This window comes from Condylura cristata, unplaced genomic scaffold, assembly GCF_000260355.1.
Source record: "Condylura cristata isolate star-nosed mole 26May11 unplaced genomic scaffold, ConCri1.0 scaffold00006, whole genome shotgun sequence".
Lineage (NCBI taxonomy): Eukaryota > Metazoa > Chordata > Mammalia > Eulipotyphla > Talpidae > Condylura > Condylura cristata.
The window spans coordinates 17,810,106-17,836,989 of NW_004567107.1; the positions used below are offsets into that span (position 1 = coordinate 17,810,106).

A 26,884-nucleotide genomic window follows, 5' to 3' on the forward strand; every position below is an offset into this window, starting at 1 on the left:
GTTGAGAGCTTGCTAAATGAGAAGGGTTCGGTGAAGAAGCGAGTGGGCTAGGTGAGGTGAGAGTTGGTGGACAAGAAGAAAATACCTGGTTTAGTAGACTGTCGGATTAGGTTGCTTAAGATTAATACAAGGCACTTAATAATGTTGTAGAAATGCTGTCAGATTTTTATTAACTTTAAAGGTTAGATTAATGCTGTGTCTTTTGGGTGAACTCTACCTCTTTGTCCCATAGTGGGCTAAAGCAGTGCGAAGCTGAATCTTGCTACATCAACATAGCACGGACCCTCGACTTCTACGGAGTGGAGCTGCATGGCGGGAGGGTATGTGTCCTTGCACGTTTGCACTCAGGATGACTTTGATTTTGATTTCTGAAAGTTCAAAAACTTCCTTGGTACAGCTATTTCTTTTCTAGGATAATAAGCAAGGCTAATTTTAAAACTTAGAAAAGTTGATAACCTTACATTGTTTTGCTGATTACTTCCTGGTTTTCTGCATATTTGTTGTTTACATTTGAAGACTTTCCTGGGTGGGTGTTAAGTCAGTTGTATTAGAAACAAGCAATTTTGGGAAGATAATTTCATATTGTAATTTAAGAGGCTAAAAAACATATAAATTCATTTCCTAAGTGCCACAGTAATGAGTCAAAATGTCCACTGCACGCTGCTCAGACGAGAGCTAGTAACTCAGATAAGCTGGATTGTAAAGCTGTGATGATACACTACTGTGAGAAGCAATACAGGTTCCTCCTGCTATCTGATAGTGGCAGGAGGAACTATTGTTAGTTCATTCAGAAAAGTTTTGAATGTTTGCAGACTCAAAAAATCATTGATTAAGTCATATCAAATAAGCATCTTTTCATTTCAGAGAAATCTTTAAATATTTTAAATTGATTGTCACTTTTTAAAAATAGCTGACTTGGGTCTTTCACCTCCTGAGTAGTGCCGAGCAGTAAGGGTTGCCATTCTCCCATCTCACAGATGAGAAAACTATACTGGCATTCAGGAACTGAGCAGAGGTCGTGCAGCATGGAAGTGGTGGCTTCAGTGCCCAACTCTGGCACTGTCATTTTGGCATCTGAACTTTTCAGCTGCAATGTACTTAGCATTTTCTCCCTGTAATTAGCCCATATCGAAAGGAAGGAACTGTTGGTTGAACACCTACTATATACAAGCCGTTGTTCAAGGTATTTGCATATGAGCCTGTAGATCTCATTTAAAGATGACAGCAACCCTGTGAAATCAGTGTTCCAATACAATATTTTTTAATTTGTAGGAACACTTTCATCTATTTTGTCTACTTCAGTTCTGTAACTGTGAGGCAGCAAATTGTGACAGAGATTCAAGTGGGGAAAAGAAGCCAAGTCTTAACAAAAATACCAAAATTTACTTGATTCTTAGTTATTAGTCCATTAAAAATAGCATTTTGTCTGTAGCAGATAACTTTTGCCAGTGTTGACGGGACCTTGTTTCTGCTAGCGTTCACCTGTGCTCTCCCGGCTCAGCTCCATCCAGTGAAATGGCTTCCATGCCCACAGTTCCTGAACCGAGGTAGTTGTCTGTCTACCTGACTGACACTCCCGAGATGTGGAAGGATTTGAGTTTCTCCTGCCTCAGTTGCATCAGCCAAAACTCCCAAATCTCACCAACTTGATGCCAGGAAGTTCTGTCCCTACTTTTGTCCCACCGTCTCTTGAGCAATTAGGGAATGAACATTTATTGTATCTGCCATGTACCATGCCCTGTTCTGCATTCCTTACTTGCATCCTCTAGTGTCATCCTAATAAAAACTCCAGAGGCGTGCTCTATAATCTTTGTTTTACAAAAGAAAGAGTGACTCAGTATCTCAAAATGACACAGCCAGTGGCAACGCTAAGGTTCACACTCTAGGTGACTGAATCAGATTCCACCTCTTCTGGATAGTTAAGAGGACCCGATTGGGTAAATAAGTATACGTAACTCAAGGGTAAGACTAGTTTCATTTAAACATTTCTTTGCTAATACTAATCGTGCACCGAACAGATGACAACAGTTTGTAGTCCCCGTATCTTCCTTCTGTATCTTCTTCGTCTACAAAAATGCGTAAGGCAACATGTCCTCACACAAGTGAAAGGCACTGTATTTTTAAACAGTATTTATTTCTTAATTGGATTTAGAGACCGCAGTTTACACTTCATTATAATTGCTACAGTCTACTCTGTGATGCGAGTTAAGATTTGTCGACAGCTGGGCCATGGGCAAGACCTTTTTGGTTTGAATCGACTCTTTAATACTAATTGTTGGAAGTGTGAAACTGCACATTCATGTCTATGATTCTCGGAATGTGTACACTTGCCTGGTAACTTTCTAATCCCACGAAAGCCAAGTGTGATTGTCAGCCATGTGCATTTGCTTTGCAAGAATTTGGCTCTGTGGACTTGGATGTTAAGTCTCTGGTAAAGAGGGAGTTTTGTCTGTGTTCAGTAACATATTCCCTTTGGAGCATATACATATTGACGCTACTTATGAAAATACTGGAGGGCATAAGCATGGCTGTAACTTGCTGGAAACATGAGGTCTTCCTGTTACAGGATCTGCACAATTTAGATCTAATGATTGGAATCGCTTCCGCGGGCATCGCTGTGTACCGAAAATACATTTGCACAAGTTTCTATCCTTGGTAAGTGCAAACCAGTTCTCACTATTTCCTGAATCGTGCTTTATAAATATGCAGAAAAGTAATCATACCTCTCGTTTTAAATTTTTTTATTAAAGAGGCAGTAGAGACACCCCCCAGCACACCCTGCCCCACCACACACAATGTTTTTACCTCTGACCTCTGACTCTGATCCAGATTTGGTACTTGGAATATTAGAGTTTGGTTTCCATCAGCATTCTTTCCCCCTCAGTCACTCTATGGAATGAAGATGCCTTGGCTAAAGTGCCAAGTGGCAGATCTTGGAGTTAAGAAATCTTTCCTGGGCCATACATTGGCAGGAGTTGTATTTTCTGTTCCTTAGTTGCTCATGCAACTTTTGTCAAATGTCCAGCCCTGATATAGAAGCTGAGGTGCCCCCATCAGACTTGACTCCTCAGAAGACAACTGTATGAGAAAGGCAGTGCCAGCCCCACTGCTGAGAAGGCTTCAGAGTGGGCATCTTGGAACACAAGCTTAGGGCCTGGCACTCAGCATCCCTGGGAGAACACTCTTGAGCGCTTCATTGATGTCTCTGAGCCTCATTTTTTTTTTAAAAGATTTATTTATTTATGCATACAGAACTGGGGTACAGGCCAGAGGTACAGGGATGGTGAGACGCTTTACCAGAGATAGAGTGGGGAGTAGAACAGACAAATTTCTACTGAAATAACACAGCTGAGGGAAGCAGCGGACAGGTCAGGAGAGGTCTGCTGTGCCATGTGCACCACCTCTGGGGCTGGGGATCGAACTCTCACTGAAGTGGCTACAGCTCGCCTGCAGTGCTGTATCCTAACCCGTTGCGCCACCAGGGAAGGCCTGAGCTTCAATTTTGACTGCAAGGCTTAGGTGAGGGGATGCTTGTAATACTTGTAACAGAAGACCCGGCATATAAAAATTGCTGTGTTAAATGTGGCTGCACTTCTGTGGTGACGCACATGACACACCGCTGTTAAGTAACAGGTTCAGATGTGGACCCAGCTGGGTCTGTCCTGGTTCTGCCGCTCCACACTGCCCTCCGCTGTCTTCCCGGGTACAGGTCAGCTCATGCAGAGCTGCAGTGTCACAAAAGCAGCTGACAATAAAGACAGCACATTGCTCGTGATTCTCGTCATTTAAAAGCTACATCATAATCTAGTGGCCCTTATGGGACATTCGGCTTCAGTCAGCCACTTGGTGTTTGGTGGAAACGATGGGGCCGCCATCATGTCAACACTGAAGTGAAACTTCAGAAGCTGGGAGCCTCAGTCATCACGATCCTGGAGTAGGGGACATACACTGGGAGGCGCCAGCTCCAGCCAGCGGGTCCCTGATGGGCTTTGTGTGTGTGTTTTATTTTTTGCAGGGTGAACATTCTAAAAATTTCTTTCAAAAGGAAAAAGTTCTTTATACATCAGCGGCAAAAACAGGTGAGTTACATCTTGTCTGCCTTGTCTTTTGTGCTTTTAGCCACTGCAGCTCTTAGTCCTTGGCTGGCATATGTTTAACTGTATAACAGGGAAGAAAGAGTGGGGCAGGTGGTGGAAAGGAAACAGGCCCAGCACTGCTCTGTGCAGGTCACTCTGCTTTTCTGGTCAGGAAGGAGCTCGCTTTGGAGTCAAGGCAGTGGATTTGGGTCCCAGCTCTTCTGCTTACCGGCTGGACTGGTTACTTAGCCTCCCCTGGTCCAAGCTGCCTTGTTTACAGAAATGCACTAATGCCCCCTTCTCAGGGGATAATGGGGATTAAATAACAGAGCACTAGTCAGAGCGCCTGGCACAGAGTCGCCTGCACAGCAGCCATGAATGTCAGCAAGGTCAGTTCCTTCCCTTGATGTGTTTAAAATGCACCAAGGCCTTGTGTGCATCCAGAAGCAGACTCCGAACTCCCTAGATGACTTGTTTTAGTTATCTCCATGGAGGGGGGAGTTAGAGATGAGGAAACTGTGGTTCCCAGAGCTGCGGCATGGGGAGCTGGGATTTGGACCCTGGTTATTGTGAATCGCAGCTCCGTGACAGCATGGAGCTCTCTCGTTATGCTGCATATTTTTCCCTTAGAGTCACTGTGTCCATGTCCCAATTTTTCAAAAGTACCATAGATCATTAATCTGGCTCCCCACGTAAGTGAACACTAGGAAATGAGAATACTAAAGCCCCGAGCAAACCAGGACTAGAATCTGGGTCTCCTGATCCCCAGTGCAAGGTTCAAGGCAGCACAGAAATGCACAGGGTGGTAACTTCACATGAAAACAAAAAAATCTAAACTCAGGAAGGATCGAGGGAAAGGAAGCAATTTAAATGATTGTTGTATATGTGCATGAATTTAACTCTGTGCTTGGTGAAAAGCCAACAAGAGCCCAACAGGCTGATAATTGAAAGCTTCCTTAGTGCCGGGAAAACCCTCTCTTGCAGAAATAGCTCAGCTGCATGTACCAGGCAGCCCCTATATGGTAGCTCTGAATACATCCACCCTGGAAACACAAGCAGATTTAATATAAAAGTGTTAGATGATATAAAGGATGGACTGGTGGACTGGTCATCTTTATGGCCACGTCAGCAAGTTGGCTGGCGGCTGCGGCCCTTGCAGAGTCCTGGAACATGGCTTTGTAGCCTCAGGCACAGTGGGGCTGGTGTCAGCACTCCGTGGCCTCTTCCCTGCTTGCTACCGGGATGGGCATGAAGCATTGTGGGACCTTGCCCCTGCACCTGTGCAGATGAAGTTTCTACTCTGTTTTTCCTCCCAGACTGAATCCAGGGAACATATCGTGGCCTTCAACATGTTAAATTACCGATCTTGCAAAAACTTATGGAAATCCTGTGTCGAGCATCATACATTTTTCCAGGCAAAGAAGCTACTACCTCACGAAAAGAATGTTTTGTCCCAGTACTGGACTCTGGGTACTAGAAATCCCAAAAAGTGAGTATGTTTTTTGAATGTCCATACTAGACTGATAAGTAGATGTGGGTGGTGGACACCCTCCGAGGAGGGAAGGTTCCTCTGGCCCTCAGCCCTATTCCCAGGCACTGGAGCTGAAACTGCCAGTCCATCACGGAGCCATGGTTGAAAGTCTCCAGAGCAGTGATGTCTCTTTCCGTGCATATTCCAGTAGTTCTCAGATCCCCATTGTTCATTTCTGCTTCCTCCATGTTGCTGTCCTCAGCTCTCCCAAGCAGCTAGAACTGCAGCTGTTCTGCCACCGTGTCACAATAAGGGAAGCAAGTGGCAGTGACTCAAGCTGTTGTGGAGCTTCCTGCCATTTTCCACAAAGGCAGCCTCTCCCATGGTGCAGTAATTCCAGAGGGGCTCCATGTTAATGGATGAGTAGAAAGAAAGTTCCCAGAGTTGGCTGACTTTGGGCTCTACTCCACATCGCGGTAGCAGTCACAGCTGGCTTTCCTGTTCCCTGCCCATAGTTTACATCTAACTCTTAACCACAACCCCACGCGTGCTGTGATTCAGAGGGCTGGTATTGGAAATATTTAATGACCCATGCTATGAAAGAAATTAATCAATAAGTGATTAAATTTTAACTCAGATTAAAATGCATTCTCTGAACAAACGAGCCAGTTTCTGATTCGCATATTGCTTGTTCTAAGACTGCCTTCTAAAAATCAGACTACAGAAGTTCTTTATAAAATCATTCCAATAATGTCTGAACAATTTGCTGGTTTCAAAAAGTGTTTCTGTAGTGTTGTGGAGGCTGTTACCGAGCGATGCCTGTCTGAGGCTTTGCCAGAGAAGCAAGCTATCAGACTAGCCCCTAACTTTTGTTTTAGTGACAATCCTGAAGTAACTTTGCAGATTGAATAAGTAGCAAATTTCTGTTAGCATCAGGATAGTTTTTATGTTGCTAAATGCTCTCAGCTTCTGAAGAACTCAGAACAAATGTGTTTTCAGAGTTTTAAGCTCTTTGGATAGTGTCAGTATTTTTATATACTCCCTCATTCTATTCCTGGACGAGCCATGAACAAATAGAACACATGTCGGATGTAGTATTTACTTCAGTTGAACCTAATCCTTCAGGCCGGCCGCGAGGTAGCACAGGGAACGGTGGGGAACATGGACTCTTGCTGAGCAGCCTTGTGCATGGTAGAGTGACCTGAGGCTGGATCCACCTGCACCCCTCACCGCTCTGTGTGCTCCAGGTGTCTTCATGTGGACTGTCCAGCAGTGTCGTTGAATTCTTACACAAGAGATTTAAAGGCTAGAAACAGAATCGCCATAGTTCCTCTTGGTCACTGGCACTCACAGGCCAGTCCAGATTCCAGAGTGAAAAGAACCTGCAGCCACCCTAATACTACCGTGGGAGGCCATGAGGTTGTCGGGGGGAAGGGGGTGGGCAGGGGCAGCAGTTCTGTATACCAGTACCAGCTCCAGCATACTGCACATCTCAGCCCTCCCTTTATAGATGGAGAGAGAGCTTGTGTGGTTTGTCTACCCCTAGAGGTACACCTGGACATTGGCAGCTTGGGCCCTCTGAGCTCCTCCCCGTGAAAGGAACTTGCTCAGTGTTCTCCAAGCGTAAGGCACAATGGGACACTTTCCCCCAAGAGCACCTATTATAACCTGTGACACATGCTTGGAAACTGCCTCATGGAGCCTTTGAGGTGTCGGGCTTGCCTCCGGCTCCAAGGCTGTGCTCGCCACCGGTTTGGTGGCGTTTCCCTTGGACTTTCTCCTGGTGATGCTGCTGCGAGCATTTGATCAGGGCCGCAATGGCGTTCCGTACTGGAAATGAGAGTGAGGTGGAAATGAGAGGTGTTCCATGTTGCTTCTGTTCTTTTTAGTTCTGTTTTGCTTTGTTGGGCTTGTTGGTTTGGGCTGTGAGGGAATGTGTATTATTGTGGCAAAACATTAAAACATACTTTAAAATTTAGAAATGCCAGAACTGAAGAATTACCCTTGAACCGGCTTCAAAGTCTGTTCTCTAAAATAAGTCATTTTCTGGGGTGTGCAGTTGCTTAAAATTTAGATTCTCCAGGTATAAATGAAATTCAGAAGTGACCTGAGGGTAGCACGTTGGGGGAACCTGGTCTGTAACTCAGGTCAGTTCTTAGGCAGAACAGGGCGTGTTTCGCCTCCAGGCTTGTCAGCGGTCAGTGGTTTTCAGGGGAGGCTCCCGCTGGGGGCACAGTGAACCCCAGGGGGGTGGGAGGGTTAGTGTTTGTAAAGCGAGGATTCCTTGATCTTCCTTAATCTGTTTTCCTGTGTTACCCTGAAATTGTTTTTCATCTGTCCAGGTTTAGTTATATCCTGGAAACAACTCTGTTGCTTGAAGGAGTGAGGGCAAGAGACGATTTTCACCAGAAGAATTAACCCAAGGAAGAGCCAGGACAGAATGCTGTCACTTTTGACCGGGACCCCTCTCTCCTGGTGACCTTGACCCATGTCATCAAGGAGTTAGACCCAGGGAGCACGCGGGGACTGAGTGCTTCAGATAGACTGTAATTTCTTTCTTGTTAAACATGTCAGTGTAGAAACTGAACCTGCATCTGGTTTTTCAGGTCTGTAAATAACCAGTATTGCAAAAAGGTGATTGGAGGGATGGTGTGGAACCCAGCCATGCGGAGATCTTTGTCAGTGGAGCATTTAGAGACCAAGAGTCTGCCTTCTCGATCCCCTCCTATCACTCCCAACTGGTATGTCCTTTTCTTTTTGTACTTCCCACCAGTGAACACCTTATCTTTTTAAAAAGAAAATTCAAAAAGTAACCGTTTCCATGAACTGCACAAGCCTTTTTTTTTTTCCTCCATTTGCTCTAAATAAAATTAAGTACTTTTGGAAAAAGTTGAAACTCTGCATTCAGCAGCCTGCTGGAATTACCGTTGCACGTCAGCATTCTAACACCCCAGCGAGTCGTTTGATAAAAAAACACTGTTAGTAATCATGTTTCATTTCTTGTTTTCCCATAAATAGCATGTAAAATAAGCTTAGGGAAAGCCTAACAAAGGTCTGTGATAGAAGTGATGTAAAGGCAGGTACACAGTGAGGCCACTCTCTTCCGAGACGCCACATGAAGGAAGAAGGGCCCTAGGTTTGTAGGTGAAAGTGACTCAGATTTTGACTCTTCTGTTACTAAATAGGTCTCTTTACCTCTCTGATCTCAGTGTCTGCATTTGTGAAAGGGTATAGAAATCATTGCCAGTGAGACACATACCTGTGTTTTGTAAGCGATAAGGAAAAGGTCAGGTGAAATGACTATTGTCCTTTTATTCTAATGTTCTCCAAAGCGGCACTCAGCCAGCAAGAGGGGAAGCTGAGTATCTCCATGCCGGAATAGGAGGCAGGCCCTCTGCTCTTCACTCGAAAGTTAGGCGGCCTGTCAGTCCCCAGGCAGGAATCTTCTAGGACACCGGAGACTCTGAGAAGTAGACAGAGGAGAGGTGCCATGCAGGGGCTCAGGGTACGGACCCTGCACTGGGGCCAGATGCTGTGGGCAGGGATGATAGAAATTGTAACAAAACCCTAACATGCTGAGCAGATATGTCTCTTGATTTCCAAGATTTAGGCATCTCATCCTAACGTGGTAAATCATACTATGAAGTAGCAGCTTAATTTGTCTGAAGGTCTCTCAGGCAGGGATGCCAGGACACAGAGGCCCAGAATGGGATCCGGGGGAACAGCGGATTTGATGTTGCCACACCGTGGCCTGGAGCTCAGGCTGCTATTTATAGGCCCTCTCCGGAGGAGTCACAAGCCTTTCTACTTTGGACACAGCTTTATTGATTATTTGGTCACTGGGGACTGTGAAGATTGGCCAGCACAGTCCCAAGGAGAAATGGCTAACAAAGAAAGGGAAGTTGGAAAAACTGGGGATGGTGGCAGCAGACTCGGGACTGCCCCCCACACACCAGGAGCCCCGGCCCAAGCGCTGTGCGGGGTTCAAGAACACTGTCTCATCTGATTCACTCTCAGGTGTGAGCAGCAACAGCTGAGCCCAGAGAGGTGGTGGGGCTTGTCTGCAGTCACACAGCGGCCTCTGCTTTTGGAAGCACCGGGCGGTGCTCCTGTGTCCTCAGAACACCACACAAGTGTTGCAGAAAGTGAGCATTGCTCTGGGGTCAAGTGAAACTCACTCCATAGGGGTATAGTGGAAATAAAGTTTGAGTCTTGCCCAAAAAGGCACTTTGGCTTCTAAATCTTTTATTTATATTGTTCGAATTAATCAGAAAAATGGCCTGTTGGGCAGTCAGTATGACTTGTTTATGTCTTGAGAGCTGGATCCCTCCTGGAATTATGACTCACCCTAAATCACACTCACCAACTTCCCAAAGGGCAGAAACCAATGTCACCTGCCTCCTTAGGAAGCTGAGGCCACGGTTGCAGGGTCAACACCTCTGGGTTGAGTGTCCAGGGCCCAAGTGACCCTGGTGAACTCTGGGGTGGTGATGGGTGCACTTGGCTCCTTGTTGCCAACAGCCCGGCGAGGAGGCTTAGGTCACTGTTGTCGGATGCCATGTTTAAGTGGCTTTTGCTGCCAATGCCTCACTCTCATCCTTCTCCCACCCAGGCGAAGTCCTCGGCTCCGGCACGAGATCCGAAAGCCCCGGCACTCATCCGCTGACAATCTTGCCAATGAAATGACGTACATCACAGAGACTGAAGATGTGTTTTATACCTACAAAGGCTCCCTGTCCCCGAAAGACAGTGATTCTGAGGTGTCTCAGAACCGAAGCCTGCACGGAGAGTAAGAAATTCACGCTGTTCTCTGTCTTTGTACCTGCTTGTTTGGGCTGTTGAGACATTCGCTCAACAGTGGCTCAGCAGTTAAGGCCCAGGTGCTGCTAAGCAGTAGGGGCTGGCATGCACCCTGGGGTGCACTTTGCTGGGATGGACATGCTGCAGACACCTCCTCCCCTCACAAGAAGACAGCTTGGCTACATGGGGTCTGCTGCCTGTACTTCCTTTTGTCTGTGACAAAGACCTTCTCTTCACACACTTGTTAATGCTCTTGAACAGTCTCCTCTCTAGTTTGTGAGCAAAATGTGGTTAAAATATTCCAGAAGTAGGGACATGTTAGCTACAGTAATATTTCTCTAGAAGTTACCACTGCAGGATTCTAGACCACTCAAGATAGGTTTATTTCTGCTCTCAGAAAGCCTTCTCAGTACCATGGTGTGCCCTCAGGGGGTTCATTTCTTTTTTAAAGAATGGTACAAATATTACTGACTGTCAAATTTTTGTTATGGACAGTTTGCATTAAATTCTTTTATACCGAACTCCCTTCAAGATCAGGAAACATTGTGTCTTCTCCTATAATACTGGTATGAGTCCTTTTATTGTTCAGTAAGGTACATCTATTCACAAATTACCTTTTTGATTTGATCACCAGGGAACTCAGAACTCTGTTGTTTTTCTCAATTGTGCTTGCTTTCCTGATAGTCCCTTCTTTGTCTTATCAGTGGGTCTTATTTTTTTTCTTGTTTTGATGAGTTCACACTTCTACCATAGTTACACATGTTAGCATCAGCTCTCTCAAACTACATTTTTGAGGTAGAGAGACAGATCATAAATCAATAAATTGAGGTTTATTGATCAGAAATCAATAAACTGATGTTTACATGGTAAGAAGGTATCAACTTTTAGGAAGTCAACACGGTCACTGGATATCCAATTCTGTTAACTTCCAGACTGAGTGCAAAATACAGAAATAATCAAAAGATCGGCAAGAAGGCACTTAAGTTAAGCTGTCCGTTTTTACTGCTCTAGGTAGGAGGCTGAAAGCATTAAATGCATCCTGATTATACTCTAGGTGCATAAGTGAATTACAAGCTACTCTTCTGAGGTTACTGTCTCTCCTCTGTCCCCGGACTGTAGCAGACACACTATCTGTCTTCTTAACACCTCTTCTGAAATAATCCCTCTGGTCTTTATTTCTTTGTGATCTGAACATGGATGATGGTGTTGAAAGGATCATTCTCTCTTGCTCCAACTTGCTGCCCTACTGAAGCTGCAGCGGAAGGGTGTGTGTGCCTTTGTGTGACCCTGGGTTTGCAGGTCTAGAAATCCAAGGCAAGGGCACAAGTGTGTATGACTTGAGACATTTGCGTCTGCGGTGGTGCTCTGTGGCTTTGGCGAAAGATGCAACACCATCACAAGGTGCAGGTCACGGCCTCCACGGTCCAGTACAGTAGCCACAATCAGCTGTTTGGGTTTCACCTCGTTAACCTGGATTAAAACTTGAATTCCATTCCTCGGTCACACAAGTCTCATTTCAAGTGCTCAGAAACCACATCAGGCAGTGGCTGCCGTTGTGTGCAGGTCAGGTGTTGACCGTTACCATTATTACCATGCTGTTGATGGCACCTGTATAGACAAAATCCTTTATCTTTATTTAAATGGAGTGAAGCCAACCAGCATGTCTGTAATCGGAAAGGGCATGTCTCGAATAGAAACTGAGAGTGCATAGGTTTGGGATCTAGTGCTGCTCATTTGCTCATTGGTGGCCCCCGGACGACTGGGTGGCCCCTGAGAGCCCGACAGCCCAGTGCCAGGGGGAGGAGGGATAGTTTCTGCCCAGTGGTGTGGGGGGAGCATCTTAAAGGGCGACATTTGTTGCAGAATCCAGTGGCCTTTGCTGGTCATGGAGAAATAGCCAGGTTAGTCAGGCAAGTCTTTACCTTCTGGGGCCTCCAGCCCAGCTGGGCAAACAGCACATGGTCAGCCTTCATCATCCCCCTGTCATTTTGGTGAAAAGGAGAAGTTTGGGGGGACTATCCCAAGGTTCTGAAAAACCTGATTCCATACCTTAGCCAGCCTCCCCACTGTCACACCATGAAATTGTGCATTAGACTCTCACCGAACGATACAGGAGCCGTTAGCCACAAGGTCACTGAAATTAAATGAAATTTAATCTTTGCTTCCTCTAACTACGTAAAATAAAATTCACTTTCTCAAGTCCTGTTTGATCTAAGTAATGCTCTGCATATCAACTCCTCTCTAAATGCCTCCAGGAGACCTTGTACGACATGTCATTCTGGGGCATTTTTCTGTTTTGCAGTTTAGTGGTAAAAGTAGCAAATAATGGTCACTCGCTGCCAGCCCTGCTGGCCGTGGCTTTGCCAGATGCACGACGCTAGTGTCTGCCAGCCAGGTTAGCAGGTGTGTTTTGCAGGTGGAGTGAACAGCTGGAAAACTGCTGCCCCTTCCACCTCTGTGATGTGGGGGGGACCCCGTTCCTGCAGGGGGCAGAGGGAGGGATGGCCGTTGCCTGCTGCTGCTGCTTCTCCAGAGGTAGCTGAGCTTCCCTGAGGAGCCCAGGCCTTCTATTGCCCAATGAAAGAAGGTTGGTCTGCACTTGGTGGGGGGAAAAAAGCTGTGGTGGTTATTTCAGTGAGTATTTGCAAAATGTTTAAGAAATGTTTGACATGTTTTCTACAGCAGATTTGTGTTAAGAGGCAAAAAGAAGTATTCTGTCAGAGAAATGAGATGAATAATATCACAGACAACGAGGAGGGCTCCTTTTAGAAGGAATTAAGTGTAATGTTCTGTACCCATTTAAACAAGAAGCAAGAGAAAGGAAGGAAAAGAGCCGTGAGACTTGGGCTTTCACGCCAGAGTGCCGGCGCCGGGCGCTAGGCGCATTATCTCAGCGCATGAGTCACGCGCCCGTTGGTTCCGTATTTATAGCAGCACCGCGAAGTTGATGATTATAGTTATGAACCTTTGGCAGTTGCTTTGTGCCCAGAGAGAGAGCCTGTACTCGTCTGTTACCCCAAGGTTCTAAGAGCCGGTCTGTGCTCCTTCCCTGGCGCAGAGAGGCAAGTTTCTTCCATGGCAAAAAATAAAAAGCAGCCCACCCTCCAGAAGAAAAGGAGGGTTAGAGTGACTCTGCGGGGCAGGACCTGGAGCCACCAGCTGGATGGGAGTGGAAGAACTCTGCTGTCCTTGTTGACAGGTCACCAGCTGAGCTTCGGAAATGAGTGGAGCTTCCTGGTATCATAGCACCTTCCCTGTTTACTTAGAGCGCCTGCCCAGGCCCCTGGGTCAGCTGTTGCTTTGTGTTGCAGATCTGTGCTCTCACCAGTGTGAATGAAATTAATGCTACTGAGGTAGCTCAAATGCAGATAGGATGGTAAACTTGATGTCGTGGCTGTGTTACCATTGTGATTTCTGAACATCAGTGGGGACCCCCCCCAGGTCATGTGTGCAGTGCACAAGGCCCTGGGCACCTTCCCCAGCCACCCTGCTGGCAACAGAGCGCTCCCTGCAGCGTGGCAGCCCGGGACGTGTGGGAGGCCCGCAGTCCCCACAGTGTGGAGCCTCTTTGACCCTGGGCCCACGTGGGCATTGCCTCCGCGTGGTGTCGCCTCCCACGCTGCCTGCCAGCCCCGCTGCCTCCCTGCAGTTAGTTGACACCCTCTAACCTGGCCACTCTACCAGCCACCCTCTCGGTCACTTAGTGGACCCACGTCCTCAAGGGGCATTTTATTTCCATTAGCATCAGGGCCGAGGACTTATTGGGTGTCTGGCCTCATGCTCAGCCTATAGGAGAGGAAGAGCAGAGCACATGGGCCTTGCCTGACCTTGAGGCATTTCTCGACTCTGAGCCGCCCCAGCCTGGTCATATGTCCTACATGCCCCCTTGCCCGTTGCCAGGTCAGAGCCGTGAAGCTCAGGGAGCACGCTCAGCAGGTTTGGAGGGGAGAGCCTTTGTGATTCTCCAGGATTTAGGGTAGAGGGCGTTTTTATGTTTTGTGCCTTGACTCTTCCTCTCGTGGGCAAATCCTGCTGCTTGTAACACGGTTAAAAACGAAGGGGTGCATTTAGCATTGCTTCTCTTTGGAGAAACATGCTCAGTGACTTTTGTTTCTGATGCCGCTTGCATTTACAGGTCTGAGCATCTTTTTGCAGGTGACAAATACATACGTGTCCTGCTGATAGGTCTTTCTCCTCCCCTTTCTCCCTAGGGAACTGGGGTGGTCAGTATGGCGTGGCCATCCCCTTGTGCAGTGCCCCCGTCTCGTCCCCCTGACAAGCGCTCCCTCCTGTCTTGAGCAGACCGCCCGCTGGCAGTGCGCCCTGCTCCACAGGCTGCGCAGTTCCCTCCCGCTCCCTCCCGCCCCCACAGCCTTGCTTCCAAAGCCTGCTCCTTCACGGTTTCCCGGTGGAATCCTGGTGGCACCCACTGCTTCCTCACCTCCCTCCTCACCCAGTCGACTGTCCCTCAGTGCCACCACGAGCCCAGCTGGAAGGAGGGAGGAAACCCACTTGCTTTGGCATCTTCACTCCCGCTGTCCCTGAGTGGCACCCAGCTGCCACCCTAGCACTGTTTCTCGTCATTTCCTGTCCTCGCCATCTGTCTGGCTGTCCTGCACGCTGAGCGGAGCGTTCCTGCAGCCTGCGGGGAATGTCTGCACAGCCTGACGGCCAGAACAGTGGCGGCATGAGTCTAATAAATGCCTAGCTAAAAGTCACCTCTCCATCCTCCCTACAGAACGGGCTGGGCACAGCGTGCCTTTGAACATACTATTTTTAGTGCCATGGACTGTTTCAGGTAGACCTTTATATTTTATACTGAAAAAGAAAAATACATTCAAACTTTGTGACATTTTTCACAAATTTAAGATTTAGGTATTGGTGACTATAAAATGCACAGTACTATGGAGGTCAATTGTTCCTGCTTTGTCACTTTGCTCTTCCGTTTTTTATTTTTTAAATTCCTTTCACTCTGCCCAACACTGTCACCCTCCAGATTCTGCCGTACATTTGTGGAAGTTGCAGTGTCTTCATATTTAAGGCTCAGGTCAACCCCTGGAACATTATTTCCTAAACCCATCTGGCTTGAGTTTAATAACTGCCACTAGGAGGTACCCTTATAAACACTAAAACAGTGAAGTTGTCCCACTTGGGGGAATCTTTTCCCTTTATTGACATTTCCTTTTAATTAAATTAGTCTCACTAAGGGAGATTGAGACTCCTGTGTGGTGATTGCTGTGATGGTTAACCCCTGGGGTACCATGAGGTTGGGGGGGACAGGAGCAGACCTGGCATGGTCCGGAGAAGAGGAAGTGCTTGAGGCCCATGTCCACCAGGCCTCTGTCCATTAAGTGAGAAGTGTGGCCAGTGGCCTCCAGTGTGCCAGCCCCTGGGGGTTAATCTTTTGAGCTCTTGTGAGGTCTAGGGGGAGTGACAACCCTGGACTGCCAAACCTCGGCGGTCAGTGTCTCTCATTCTCTCAGACAGCCCTGACCTGCATTGTGGACATGTTCCAACACTACACTTTCCAATGCAGGGGGCACCAGCCACGAGCCGCATTCTGGCATTTTTTAAATGAGACTGATGTGACTGGGGGCTAGCTTTCCAGTCAGAACTGCCACTTACGTGACCTGTGGCTGCCATCGTGGGTGGTGGCCACCCTGAGATACAGAAGGGTCTGTATTGGAGGAAAGGAAAATGCGTGATCTCAGTGTGGGCAATTTTTAGTAGACATCACATTTAGTAGTAGTGATCTACTAAATCACACAAAGTGGGAGTAATAATTTGGCCTGGACATCCATCCCATGTCCTCCGCATTACTAGAAGCAGCCTGGGGAGCGATGGGGGTATGCACGTGAGTGTACTTGCTTGGCAATAATGAGACAGCAGACTAGTGGTACGTGTCTCACTGTCACTCTTCTGCAGCACCCAGGAGAGAGACTGAGGTTTGGGCAGCTCTTGCGTCACCCACCCTCCTTCCCTTCTGCCCCAAAGCTAAGAGTGATGGCCAGATGGGACCTGGGGTGGGGGGGTGAGGGGGGCAATGATCCATCTCTAGGTGTGCCAGAGCCTGGGGTTGACCTTTGAAATGCTTCTGAGGTTCCACAGACTTGTGACCAGGCCCCCAGTAGTCAGTGATATTTACTCTGATAAGATATTAATCAGGTCATTAAAATGTCTCCTCCTTCCCCATGATGAAGGAGCATATCCGAGAACAATCCAGCACAGAGCTACCTGACCCAGAAGTCATCCAGTTCTGTGTCTCCATCTTCAAATGCTCCAGGCTCCTGCTCCCCAGATGGCGTCGATCAACAATTCTTAGAGGACTTCCACAGGGTGACCAAAGGGGGTTCCACCGAAGACTCTAGCCAGTACTACTGTGACAAGGTCAGTGACACAGGTCCTGTGGCACAGAGGTGGCCATGTGCCCACCTCATGGACAGCTACGTAGTGTGACCCAGAGAAAATAACACCAGCCCCTGGAGAGGGAAATAATGGAACTAACCACTTTTTCAACATTTTCCAGAATGATAATGGTGATGGTTACTTAATCTTAATCCGTATCACACCAGATGAAGATGGAAAATTTGGATTTAATCTTAAGGTATGTTGTATGTAATTATAAACAATCTTTGGATGAACTTTTAATTTCCATTAAAAAAACTAAGTCCCATTAGGTTTGTGCCACAAACCGAAAGCTGTGTAAGGAAGCTGGCTCAGCCTTCAGCAGTGGGAGGTATATTTTTTGGCCGTGGCAGCTGCCTCATCCAGGAGCCTGCTCTGTGCTTGGTGTTTGCTCTGCACATCGGGGTGTCACCTTATCGAGTTCTTCTGAGTGGTGAAGCTGGTGTTTCTACATCCGTTTTATAAATGCATTGACTGAGGCTCAGAAACATGGGTACACAGTCAGCAAACAGCGCAACCCCCCTGCACTGGGGTTATTAAGAGACCCCATCAGCATTGCCAAGACTGACGAGAAAGGGTCCTAGTGGCTCTGCCTTGAAAACGTGCAAAGCAAGGCCCAGGGGCCTGTGCTCATTGTTTTATAAATAAAGTTTTCCTGGAAGCACAGCCCCTTGTACTAACAGTGGCAATGGCTGCCCTGGGGTGAGGTGGCAGAGTAAGGGCCGCAGAGCCCTCTGTCCCACAAAGCCGAATGTTCCCTCCGAACCTCTGCAGGTAAGGGTTGCCAGCCTTACCTGGCAGCGTGGCAAGGGCAGGTGGCCTTGGCTGCCCACCCCGCTGCCATCAAGCCTTCCTGTCCCCACCCAGCACCTATCTGCAAAACACCAGGGCCCTTTTCTAGGCCTCTCCCCCTGCCCCCCCCAAACTCCCTTTTCAGCAGCATTTATAAATAAGCAGTGCTTAGGGGTCCTTTTCCTGGGGGTCTTCGCCTTTTCTTAGAGCTAGCTTCAGCCGGATGGGTCTTCACCTGATGGGATGTGGGGACAGAAGCTGAACAGCCGTCGCCCACCAGACCAGAGGCTCAGGGCCTCGTGCTGGGTTCTGGCCGGGCGCTAACCCCTGGGATTAGAGCTGGCTCTGTGCCCTCCCTCTCCTGACAGCTGTGCACGTCGTCGTTGCTATGAACTGCTCAAATGAATTTTTTTTTTTTTCAATTTCATGTGTTTCCAGGGAGGAGTGGATCAGAAGATGCCTCTCGTGGTATCAAGGATAAACCCAGAGTCGCCTGTAAGTCCCCGTGCCCCATGGCTCCTGGGCAGGCCCTACATCCGACGCTTGTACCCCATGTGCTGTTTCTTGGCCAGCGGCAAAGAATGTCTGAGGATGAGCATGTGCAGATACAAAGCAAAAGCCCTGCTCCCCAGCAGCTACTGCGCCCCCTCCCTGGCCAGGCAGACCCTCCGACCCCCAGCCAGAGCTGCGGTCCAGCGCGCTCTCTGGCCCTTTGTGTGCATGTACAGCTGTGGAAGTCGTGCTTAAGAGAGGGGAAACTGAGGCGCAGACTTGGCTGGTCTGCCCACACTGAGCACGTGGCCCTGGGCCCCTTCCTACCACTGCACTCCCACCCTCACCCTCCAGCTGGGTCCCTGGAAGATCATTGGCATCGTCTGACCCCTGTGAAGGCCCCTGCTGGGGTGGGGGTGGGGGGCTTCCTCTTGCATAGCCTTCAGCTCTGCTTGGCGCCTCCCGCTGCTGTGACTGGAGTAGGCTTTGCCCTTGCAGTCAGTGCTCTTCTGTTGCCTTTGGCATTCAGCTTATCAAATCCTTTTTCACTACAAGTTAGATAAATGCATCCTCATGCATCATTTTCTAAGAGCACAGCTAGAAAAGATGGTCACAGTAGTAAGAGAGGCTGGCGACCGGCATCCGTCATTTTCGCTGCGATGCTCTGAAATGCTTCATGATTTAGCTCTGAGAAGTGCTTGTTTGCACTCCCATAACCTACTCACCTGTCAACAGAGCAGCAGCAGGTGTGAAAATAGTAACAGTGACCCCTGGGGGAGGAAATGCAAACTCCTATCTATGACTCCCAAGGCCCCAGCTTAGTTGAGGCCCTTGGTGTTAGTTGAGGTAACCGAGAACCTTGCTCTCCTTCCACCCAGGCGGATACCTGCATTCCTAAGCTGAACGAAGGGGATCAAATCGTGTTAATCAATGGCCGTGATATCTCTGAACACACCCATGACCAAGTGGTGATGTTCATCAAAGCCAGCCGGGAGTCCCACACTCGGGAGCTGGCCCTGGTGATCCGGAGGAAAGGTAGGCACAGCAGGATGCCGCCTGACACGGCTTTGGAAATATGGAGTTTGTCATCCACAAATCTTCACATCATCTTGGATGCCTGACTTCTGTTTTCACCTTTCTTCTTTTTCCTTTTTCTCCCCCTGCCCTGGATGTCTGTCTGACTTCTGAACTTGAAAAACTTGAAGCTCTGCCCTCATGGGGTCTGGCCCCTCTGGCAGGCCTTCTGCAGGTAGACAGCACCCACCCACCCCATAGGTGGGGCCTGAGCCCCGAGCCTCCCAAGCCCACCTTAGCACCACATCTCACACCCCTCTTAGCTTGGCCCTGCAGACACCTGCACTTACAGCCCCTTCTGAGAGGGTCAGGATGTAGTCTCTTCACGGGCAGTGAGTCTGGCAGTGGAATCAGGAACCTTAGTGACTCTGAGTCCGCTCCTACCAGTCGAGAGACCTGGAGTAAGTTACTTATCCAGGCTGTGTTTCAGTTTCCTTAGTGTAAAACAAAAATAAAGGAGCCCTAACCTCATGGGACTCTAGTGAAGATTGAATGGCACCCTGGAAAGCATTCGATGTGGGTAGGCATTTGACGGCTGGCCTCTACTATGCCATTGCTCTTATTGCTGTGGTTGTAAAAATAAGCTGAGGCCGTAATCTTTCTAGCTTTAAAATACTGAAGGCAAACGAGACTCAGAGCCTGTGTTCTGGCCTCACACCTATAGACACAGCCCCACGCTCATGCATACCTGCCTTTCCTCCTGGGCCAGGACCACCCACCCTGCTCTCAGCCCCCTCCTTGTGGCCTCACAGGGGCGTCCAGAGCCTTATCCAACACCTCGTCCACACCAAATCCTGGCCCCAGTTCTAGCACACTGTAGGCATTCAGCAGAGATGGTGGCCAGTGTCTAGGTGCACCCTTGATGCACCTTCCTGGGCTGATGGCCGTACCTGCTTCCTTCTCATAATGTTCTTGTAAGGTTAGTGTTTCTTTCTTCAAGTGAGGAGAGGGGAAAGCCAAAACGCAAAGTACGTGATTAAGTCTCCTGCTGCGTGTGATTGATAGGGGCCAAAGGAATCTGGTGACTGGAGCTGTCACTACATGCCCAGGCATGCTGCCCTCACGGCCCCGTGAGCACAGGTGGGGAGGACCACCCTCAGCCCATGGCCAGGGGCTGGTACCTGTTTGAAGTGAAGGAAGCATGTATATAGATTATTTGACCTAAAAGGAACAGTACCGATGGTTTTCTGTGTCTGTGATACCAGTAAGTTTGCTTTGAATTAAATACTTAAGAAAAAAACAATAAGTAAACATGAGCATAGGAAGTAGCATATATGCAGAAGTCACGAAAATAGCCAGAGAGTATAGAGCTGCAGTCAGTGAAGAGACATTGTGGTCTTTGGGGTCAGACAGATGTACAGGACACTGCATGTGAACCCCCATGGCCCCCCAGCCCCGAGGCTGGGTCACTGTGGACAACTTACTGGCTCTGTCTGAGAGTCATTGTCCCACTTGTGAAATGGGGATAAGACGACTAAGAGTTAGAGTTCAGTTCTACTCTGTGCAGAAGTTGCTAGTGTCCTTTCCTGTTGGCGTGAAGGCTCTAGGGAGCCGTTGTAGACTTTTGAATAAGGCAGTGACTCCTCTCAGAGTGAAAGGGGGAAATTCAGGGAGCGTTGAGTTCCATTTGGGGACTGGAAAAGGAGGTGATGGCTGACAGAGCATGTGAGACTGGGGAAAGGTGTGCAAGTCGGGGAGCAGGCACCCGAGGTTCACTGTTCCCTGTGCTGAGTCTCATGTGAAGGGGCGTCGGCTGAAGTCAGATGGGGTACTAGGACCGGAGATGTCTACTCGGGAGCCCCTCACAGGAAACAGCCCCGGGTGAGAGATGGAGGAATGGGAACCTGGTGTGACGGGAGCACACTGGGGCCTGGGGAACGCCTCTCTGAAGGGCGCACATGGACAGGACCTGAGAAAGGGGGGAGGGTAGGAGAAGAACTCAGGGAAAGCAGAGGGGAAAGACGTGTTTTCTTCAAAAACGTTCTCTCCCTTTCTCTTACCTTTGGCAAAAGCCTCTGAGTACTAACACCACCATCATTTAGAACTAACCAGAAAGATTAGTATATCATTTTGTATCATTAGCACATATTGAATCATTCAACAGAAATAGTGTCTTTGGTGAAAAGGATTCCCATGTGCTTAATCATTTAATAGGATGTTTGAAACCATCTGCATCCAGGTATCAAAAGTGCAATTGTTTGGGGGGAGCCCAGCAGCCTGAGTGTTGCTACACCAGCTCTTTCTTCTCTGCCACAGCTGTCCACTCATTCGCTGAGATCAAATCTGAAGATGAGCTCAATCAGCTTTTCCCAGAGGCCATTTTCCCCATGTGTCCAGAGGGCGGGGACACCTTGGAGGGGTCCATGGAACAGCTAAAGAAGGGTCTCGAAAGTGGGACGGTGCTGATCCAGTTCGAGGTAAGAGACGCAGAGGGCCAACCCTGAGCCTCCATGGGTGGGCCGCTTGCTCGCCACTGGGTCACCTGAGACGCTGGCCCTGAGCTTGGGTTAGCAGCTCCGCAGCCCCGGCCTGGAAAGCCGCACGTGGTTGGTGCCTCCAGCCCATCTCTGAACTCTGCCTCACCCCAGATTCTGGTAATGCTCTGTAGTCATGGAGAAATGTGTCAGAAATCCAGAAGGAGGGGCTCTGAGCACATGTAGCTGCCAACACAGAAGCTCTAAATGCTCAGCAGTACAAGATAGTGGGTGACTGCCCCCAGTGATAAAAGGGCAGGTCCCTACCCCCTCCGAACTCTGTAATTTGGAGCAGGTCTTGTGACCCCATGAGAGTATGGCGTTGGCCTCCCCAAGTCTCTCAAGCATGTGAACATAAGTAGCAATCAGTCAGACTCCATTTTCTTCCCCCAGGAGGGACAGCTGTCTCTAGAGTGAGACTCAACAAGGCTCCCACGGAGATTTTTACAAACTAAATAGGAGCAAAGGAAACTTGGTTGTTAAATCTGTTTTACTGCCTGCTAATAGAAATGGAAATAGGACATGTTTATCTTTCAAAATTATTGAAAGGTAGGAGAAAGCTGAATAGTGCATGCAATAACAAATAACAGAAGAGCCTAGAAAGCATTAAATAGGTCAATAAAAGAAAGCAGAGAAGGCCCTCCCTGGTGGCACAGCAGGTTAAAGCACTGCACTAAGAAGCTTAAGCCACTTCCGCAAGAGTTCGATTCCTGTCTGCCCTGGAGGGGTTCCACGTGGCGAGGCAGACCTCTCCTGACCTGCCTACTGCTTCCCTCAGCAGTGTACTTTGTTGATCTGCCTGTTCTGCTCCCCACTCTGTCTCTGGTGAATCCTCTCACCCCCCGCATCTCTGGCCTGTACCCCAGTTCTATATGAATAAATAAATAAATCTTTAAAAAAAAGAAAGCAGAGGATGACTAGTGACAACATTCACAGTCTGGTAAATTTAGAATTTCAGGTCCTAGTCAAAGAAGAAATCGGTAATACATTGTTTTATCTGCAAACTATAAAGGAAAAACAGACACAAACAAATTAGAAGTTTGTCAAATGTATGCAGACCACAAAATTAATTCAAGAAGCATGAATAATATCGTGAACAGAAAGGAATGCAAAGCAAAAAGCCTTGAATGAGAAGGTTGATTTTATAATTGTATAAGGAAGATAATGTAGTAAAACATTTGAACAATGTATAAATAATAACAATTGAAATTTCAAAACCCACAAGTGAACAGCGAAGATAATTGAGCCCCAGAAATCAGTAGGGAACTTTAAGGTTTTAATTCACCACCTTAGCAGATAATGTAGATAAGTTCATGTATTATTGAAATGAAATTGGCAGGCCGTTCCTAGTGGCGTAACATGTTAAAACACACCACTATGAAGCAATCTGCAGCCCCTGCAGCATAATGTTCAACTCCTGGCCAGGGAGGTGACCCACATGGTGCAACAGACCTCTCCTGACCCGCCTGCTGTGCCCCTCAGCAGTGTATTTCAATTTGCCTGTTCTGCTCCCCACTCTGTCTCTAGTGAACTCTCTCACCCCCTCTCTGGCCTGCACCCCAGTTCTTGTATGAAGAAATAAATAAAATCTTTAAAAATTAGAAATGCAGTTAGCATGAGAGAACAGGAATAATAAAATCATTCAGCAGAATTAATACAGATATACTGAATACAGACAGAGAGAATGAGCCCTATTTTCCTGCAGGAGGCCATGTGGATTTAGGTTTTAAAAAGACGAAAATGTACATTACATTTTCTGATCCTGCATCCCCAAACGTTCAGAATTGAAATAGCATTTTAAAGACTAAAATGCAATATTTTTAAACTTTGTCGAAAATAACTGAAACAAGGAGAACTTAAAAACCAGTTACAGAATGTTAATTGTATTCTGATTTTGGTATGGAGTGGCATGACAGAGGGAAGGTGCTATGGAGTCATGGACTCGTTCACTGGGTGTGGGTCAGATGCTTACCGTGTACCAAATGCTGGGTCAGGAACACGACGAGGGGATGAAGAGGAGGACTGACTTCTGGCCCCAAGGGGCTAATAGTGTAACTCTGGTTTATTTGGGGAAAGTATCATGAATCCTAGAAACAGCTAAAGGCCAAGATAGAACAGATGTCACTACATAATGTTTGCGCCATTAGAACTGGAGGTAAGATGTCCTACGGAGCTTCTCAGGAGTGAGAAGTAGGATAAAGGAGGAGGGATGAGACGATGTGTAGAGAGGGGTTATTTTAGGAAGATCATACCTGAATGTAGACCAAGCTCATGGGCTGTCAGCGAGCCAGCTGGGGATCAGGCTCACCCCTCTAGGGTGGCAGCCAGGCCTGGAGTCCTGGGGGCTCTCTAGGTGATGCTCTTGGAGCCAACTTCCACAAGGAGGCGCTGTGGTCTCTCCGTGCAGAAAAGGTCAAGTTCAGTCTCAGTTCTCCAGAAAGTCCCCTCCTCTCAAGTGGCTACACTTTTACATTGTACATTTGGGGATCCCGCATAGATTTCCTTTGAGCGGTGTTCACTAAGCTTTACTACGTTCAAAAATGTTTGAGAGCGATGTACTCCCTTACCCCTTGTGTCTCAGTAGTTTTTAAAGGGTGACAGAGACCACCTCTATGGATATCCCCTGAGGAATTTGTTAAATGGTGCCCATTCCACAGCTTCTGCAGAGGGGCCTACATTTGGTTCTTTTAACATACTCAGCAGGAGGTTTTGATGCCCACGCTGATCCAGAGGAGAAGATCTGGTGAACCACTGTCAGGAGACTGCCCATGTTCACTGTCTGATCTCTTGAGCTTGTAGACAGACAGTTGTGTGAGAAATGGAGAACATACTAAGTTCAGGATTAAATATTAGGATGTTCATATTTCTTTCCTCTCATCCATACATTTCCTAGAAATTAAGTAGGAGACTCCTCATTTTAAACAGTGTTTGCAGAATTCCAAAACGTAGATGATGATAGCAGAGCTGCTCTGAGATGGAGCTAGTGCGACATGCAGAGCCCCGGCTCTTTGGTTTTCCCAGGCTTCCTCCCGGGGAACCGTAGACTATGTATTTTAAGCATAGAACTGGTAAAGGAGAGGCATACTAAAGAAAGCCAGTAGAGCTGAGAAACTAATGTAATGGGGGGGCCTTTAATGAGCACCTACTATGTGCTAAGGACTTCATGTGCTTCATCTCCTGGAACTCCAAGGAACCCTCATGGGTGTGTCCCCAGCACCTTGAATAGATGAGGGTCAGTCCCCGAGCTGTTATCTTCAAGCTGCGTGGGGACGCAGGCAGACTCACTCAGGAGCTTGTTTCCTCAAACACTACCCAACCCTTGGAAACCACAAAAATGCTGTTTACATGTGAGGGTCGCTGTTAGACAAGTACAGCATCCACGTGAAAAGATCTGAGTGACTGTGGCCCCCTGGAGTCAGGCAACCTTAAATCCTTACTCCACTACTCACTTCCTGAGTGACCTCAGGCACGTCCCTTAAACTCTGTGTACTCTACTCCGTCCCCATCTGTATTAATTGGGTGTCTCCAGTGATGGCTGAGTTAGAGGAGATAAGTGCTTAATGCTTTGTCTGGCACATGGTAAGAGGGCCATAAAAAGGAATTGTTATTATTTTAAGTAAAGCCTTCCAGACTCTAAAGAACGTGCCCAGTCTCCATACAAGAAGAATTTGTGCTGTGCTGCGTGGAGGTATCTCAGACCAATCACAAGTGCTACCAAACTGAGGGGCTCAGGGTTCTCTGCTCCTTAGTGCTGTTGGCTGGTGGAGTCTGTGCTCTGGACAGGAGCAGGAAGGAGGGGCTGTCCACCAGCAGGGACCCGCTCGACCACACAGAGCCCTGGCAGGCGTGAGATAGCTGGGCGGAGGGGTATCCTCTCTCCAGGTAGTTTCCAGCAACACTTGCTCCAAAGCACTTTGGCATGAAGGGAAGTCCCCCATCCCTCCCAGGCTTTCAGTAAACAGTTACAAATGTGTTGCAGAAAGCATTTGGTCTCAGTTGTAATAAAATCACACTTAATAATAATGAGCATTTCTATAGCACTTTGGAATCCACCAAGTGTTTCACAGTATGTCATCTCAGTTGAGTCTCAATGGTTCTGTAAAATTGATATAGCCAAGATTATTGGCATTGCTCTTTTGCAGCTGGAGAAAATAAGGCTCCAGGCCTAGGCCCTTGCCCAGCCTCACACAGCTGGTCAGAGAGGGAGGATGAGAATGTCTGTCAGAAGTCTAGTCCGTTGGCAGTCTCCACCACGGCCAGGTGTGACCCGCTCTCCTCCACACACCCGCCAACCCGGGCCCTTCCGTCCACGATCTAATTTGTGAGCACCTCAGTTTGCTAGCACTTGTGATCGGCCTCAGACACCTAAATATGTTGTTCAGCAGAGGTTCGCCATCCTGTGTCTCAAGAAAAGGCCGAGTCTTGAGGTCACAGAGCTGTGCTCTCACACCTCCTGCAGGACACTCTGTCAGTCCCAACGCCAGTCCTTTCTGGACACACCTCATGGCTCATCTCCTGCCTCCCGTGTTACTTTACTCGGTAGAGAGAGGCCGGTCACGAGTAGTGCAGGCACCCGGGAGAAAAGCAAAGCCATGGTGCTAGTGTGCCTGTCCTTTGAGAAGCAGCTTCCCCCCAGAAGCCCTCTCTGCCCCCCCACTGCGCCCCCCGCCTCCCCTGCCTGTGTTCGTTAAGTCCACTTTGGAGCCTTGTGGGTGTGGGTGATAGAAAGCCAAGAGCATGTCTCCTCCCTTCCCCAGGCTGCCACATCCCGCCCACATCATGTCAGATCCAGAGTCCCTCCCTCTTCCACATCCCCAGTCTTTCCCAAAACAAGGTGCTATCTTTCTTTTGGCTCACCGCTCTTTCTCCCCCTTTTTTTTAAAAAAAGCTCATTTTTTTTTTTATTCATTACACCATCCTTCATTTTTGTACAGTGTGTGGTTTCCCCGGGAACCTCCCACCCCCAGTTCACCCCTGCACCATCACCGTGGTCCCTTGTGCTCTCCCCACCCCGTCCTGGTCCCTCTCCCCCCTCCTCCCCTGCAGAATGGCTCTGATCTCCAGTTGCCTGGTGATTTTGATTTTTGCTTTATTATAGTCACTTTTTTTTTCTAATTCCTTATTTGTATTCTTAACTCACCTCTGCATTGCCCATTAGAGCCAGAAAAACAGACTCACTGTCTCCCAGGCTGTCTATAAATGTTGGTGTGGGGTAGCAAAGGTAGAGGTTTAAGTGGGCACATGGAGAAATTTAGTGAAAGCGATTTGCACCTTAAGGATTAGAACTCAAGCCTTTAAAA

At 48.0% G+C, this 26,884-nt stretch overlaps 1 protein-coding gene across 4 annotated transcripts in view; it reads left to right on the forward strand.

The window, feature by feature from the left end:
* Positions 1-26,884, forward strand: part of PTPN3 (protein tyrosine phosphatase, non-receptor type 3) — a 125,236-nt gene that overhangs the window by 77,577 nt on the left and 20,775 nt on the right. For all 4 annotated transcript variants that reach the window (XM_012721505.1, XM_004677445.2, XM_012721504.1 and 1 more), the window contains 11 exons: positions 233-320; positions 2,567-2,655; positions 4,016-4,079; positions 5,393-5,565; positions 8,154-8,288; positions 10,160-10,336; positions 16,548-16,734; positions 16,874-16,951; positions 17,983-18,039; positions 18,915-19,071; positions 21,367-21,527. In XM_012721505.1, coding sequence (XP_012576959.1) covers positions 233-320; positions 2,567-2,655; positions 4,016-4,079; positions 5,393-5,565; positions 8,154-8,288; positions 10,160-10,336; positions 16,548-16,734; positions 16,874-16,951; positions 17,983-18,039; positions 18,915-19,071; positions 21,367-21,527 — 1,366 coding nt within the window. The remainder of the gene's footprint in view (positions 1-232; positions 321-2,566; positions 2,656-4,015; positions 4,080-5,392; positions 5,566-8,153; positions 8,289-10,159; positions 10,337-16,547; positions 16,735-16,873; positions 16,952-17,982; positions 18,040-18,914; positions 19,072-21,366; positions 21,528-26,884) is intronic.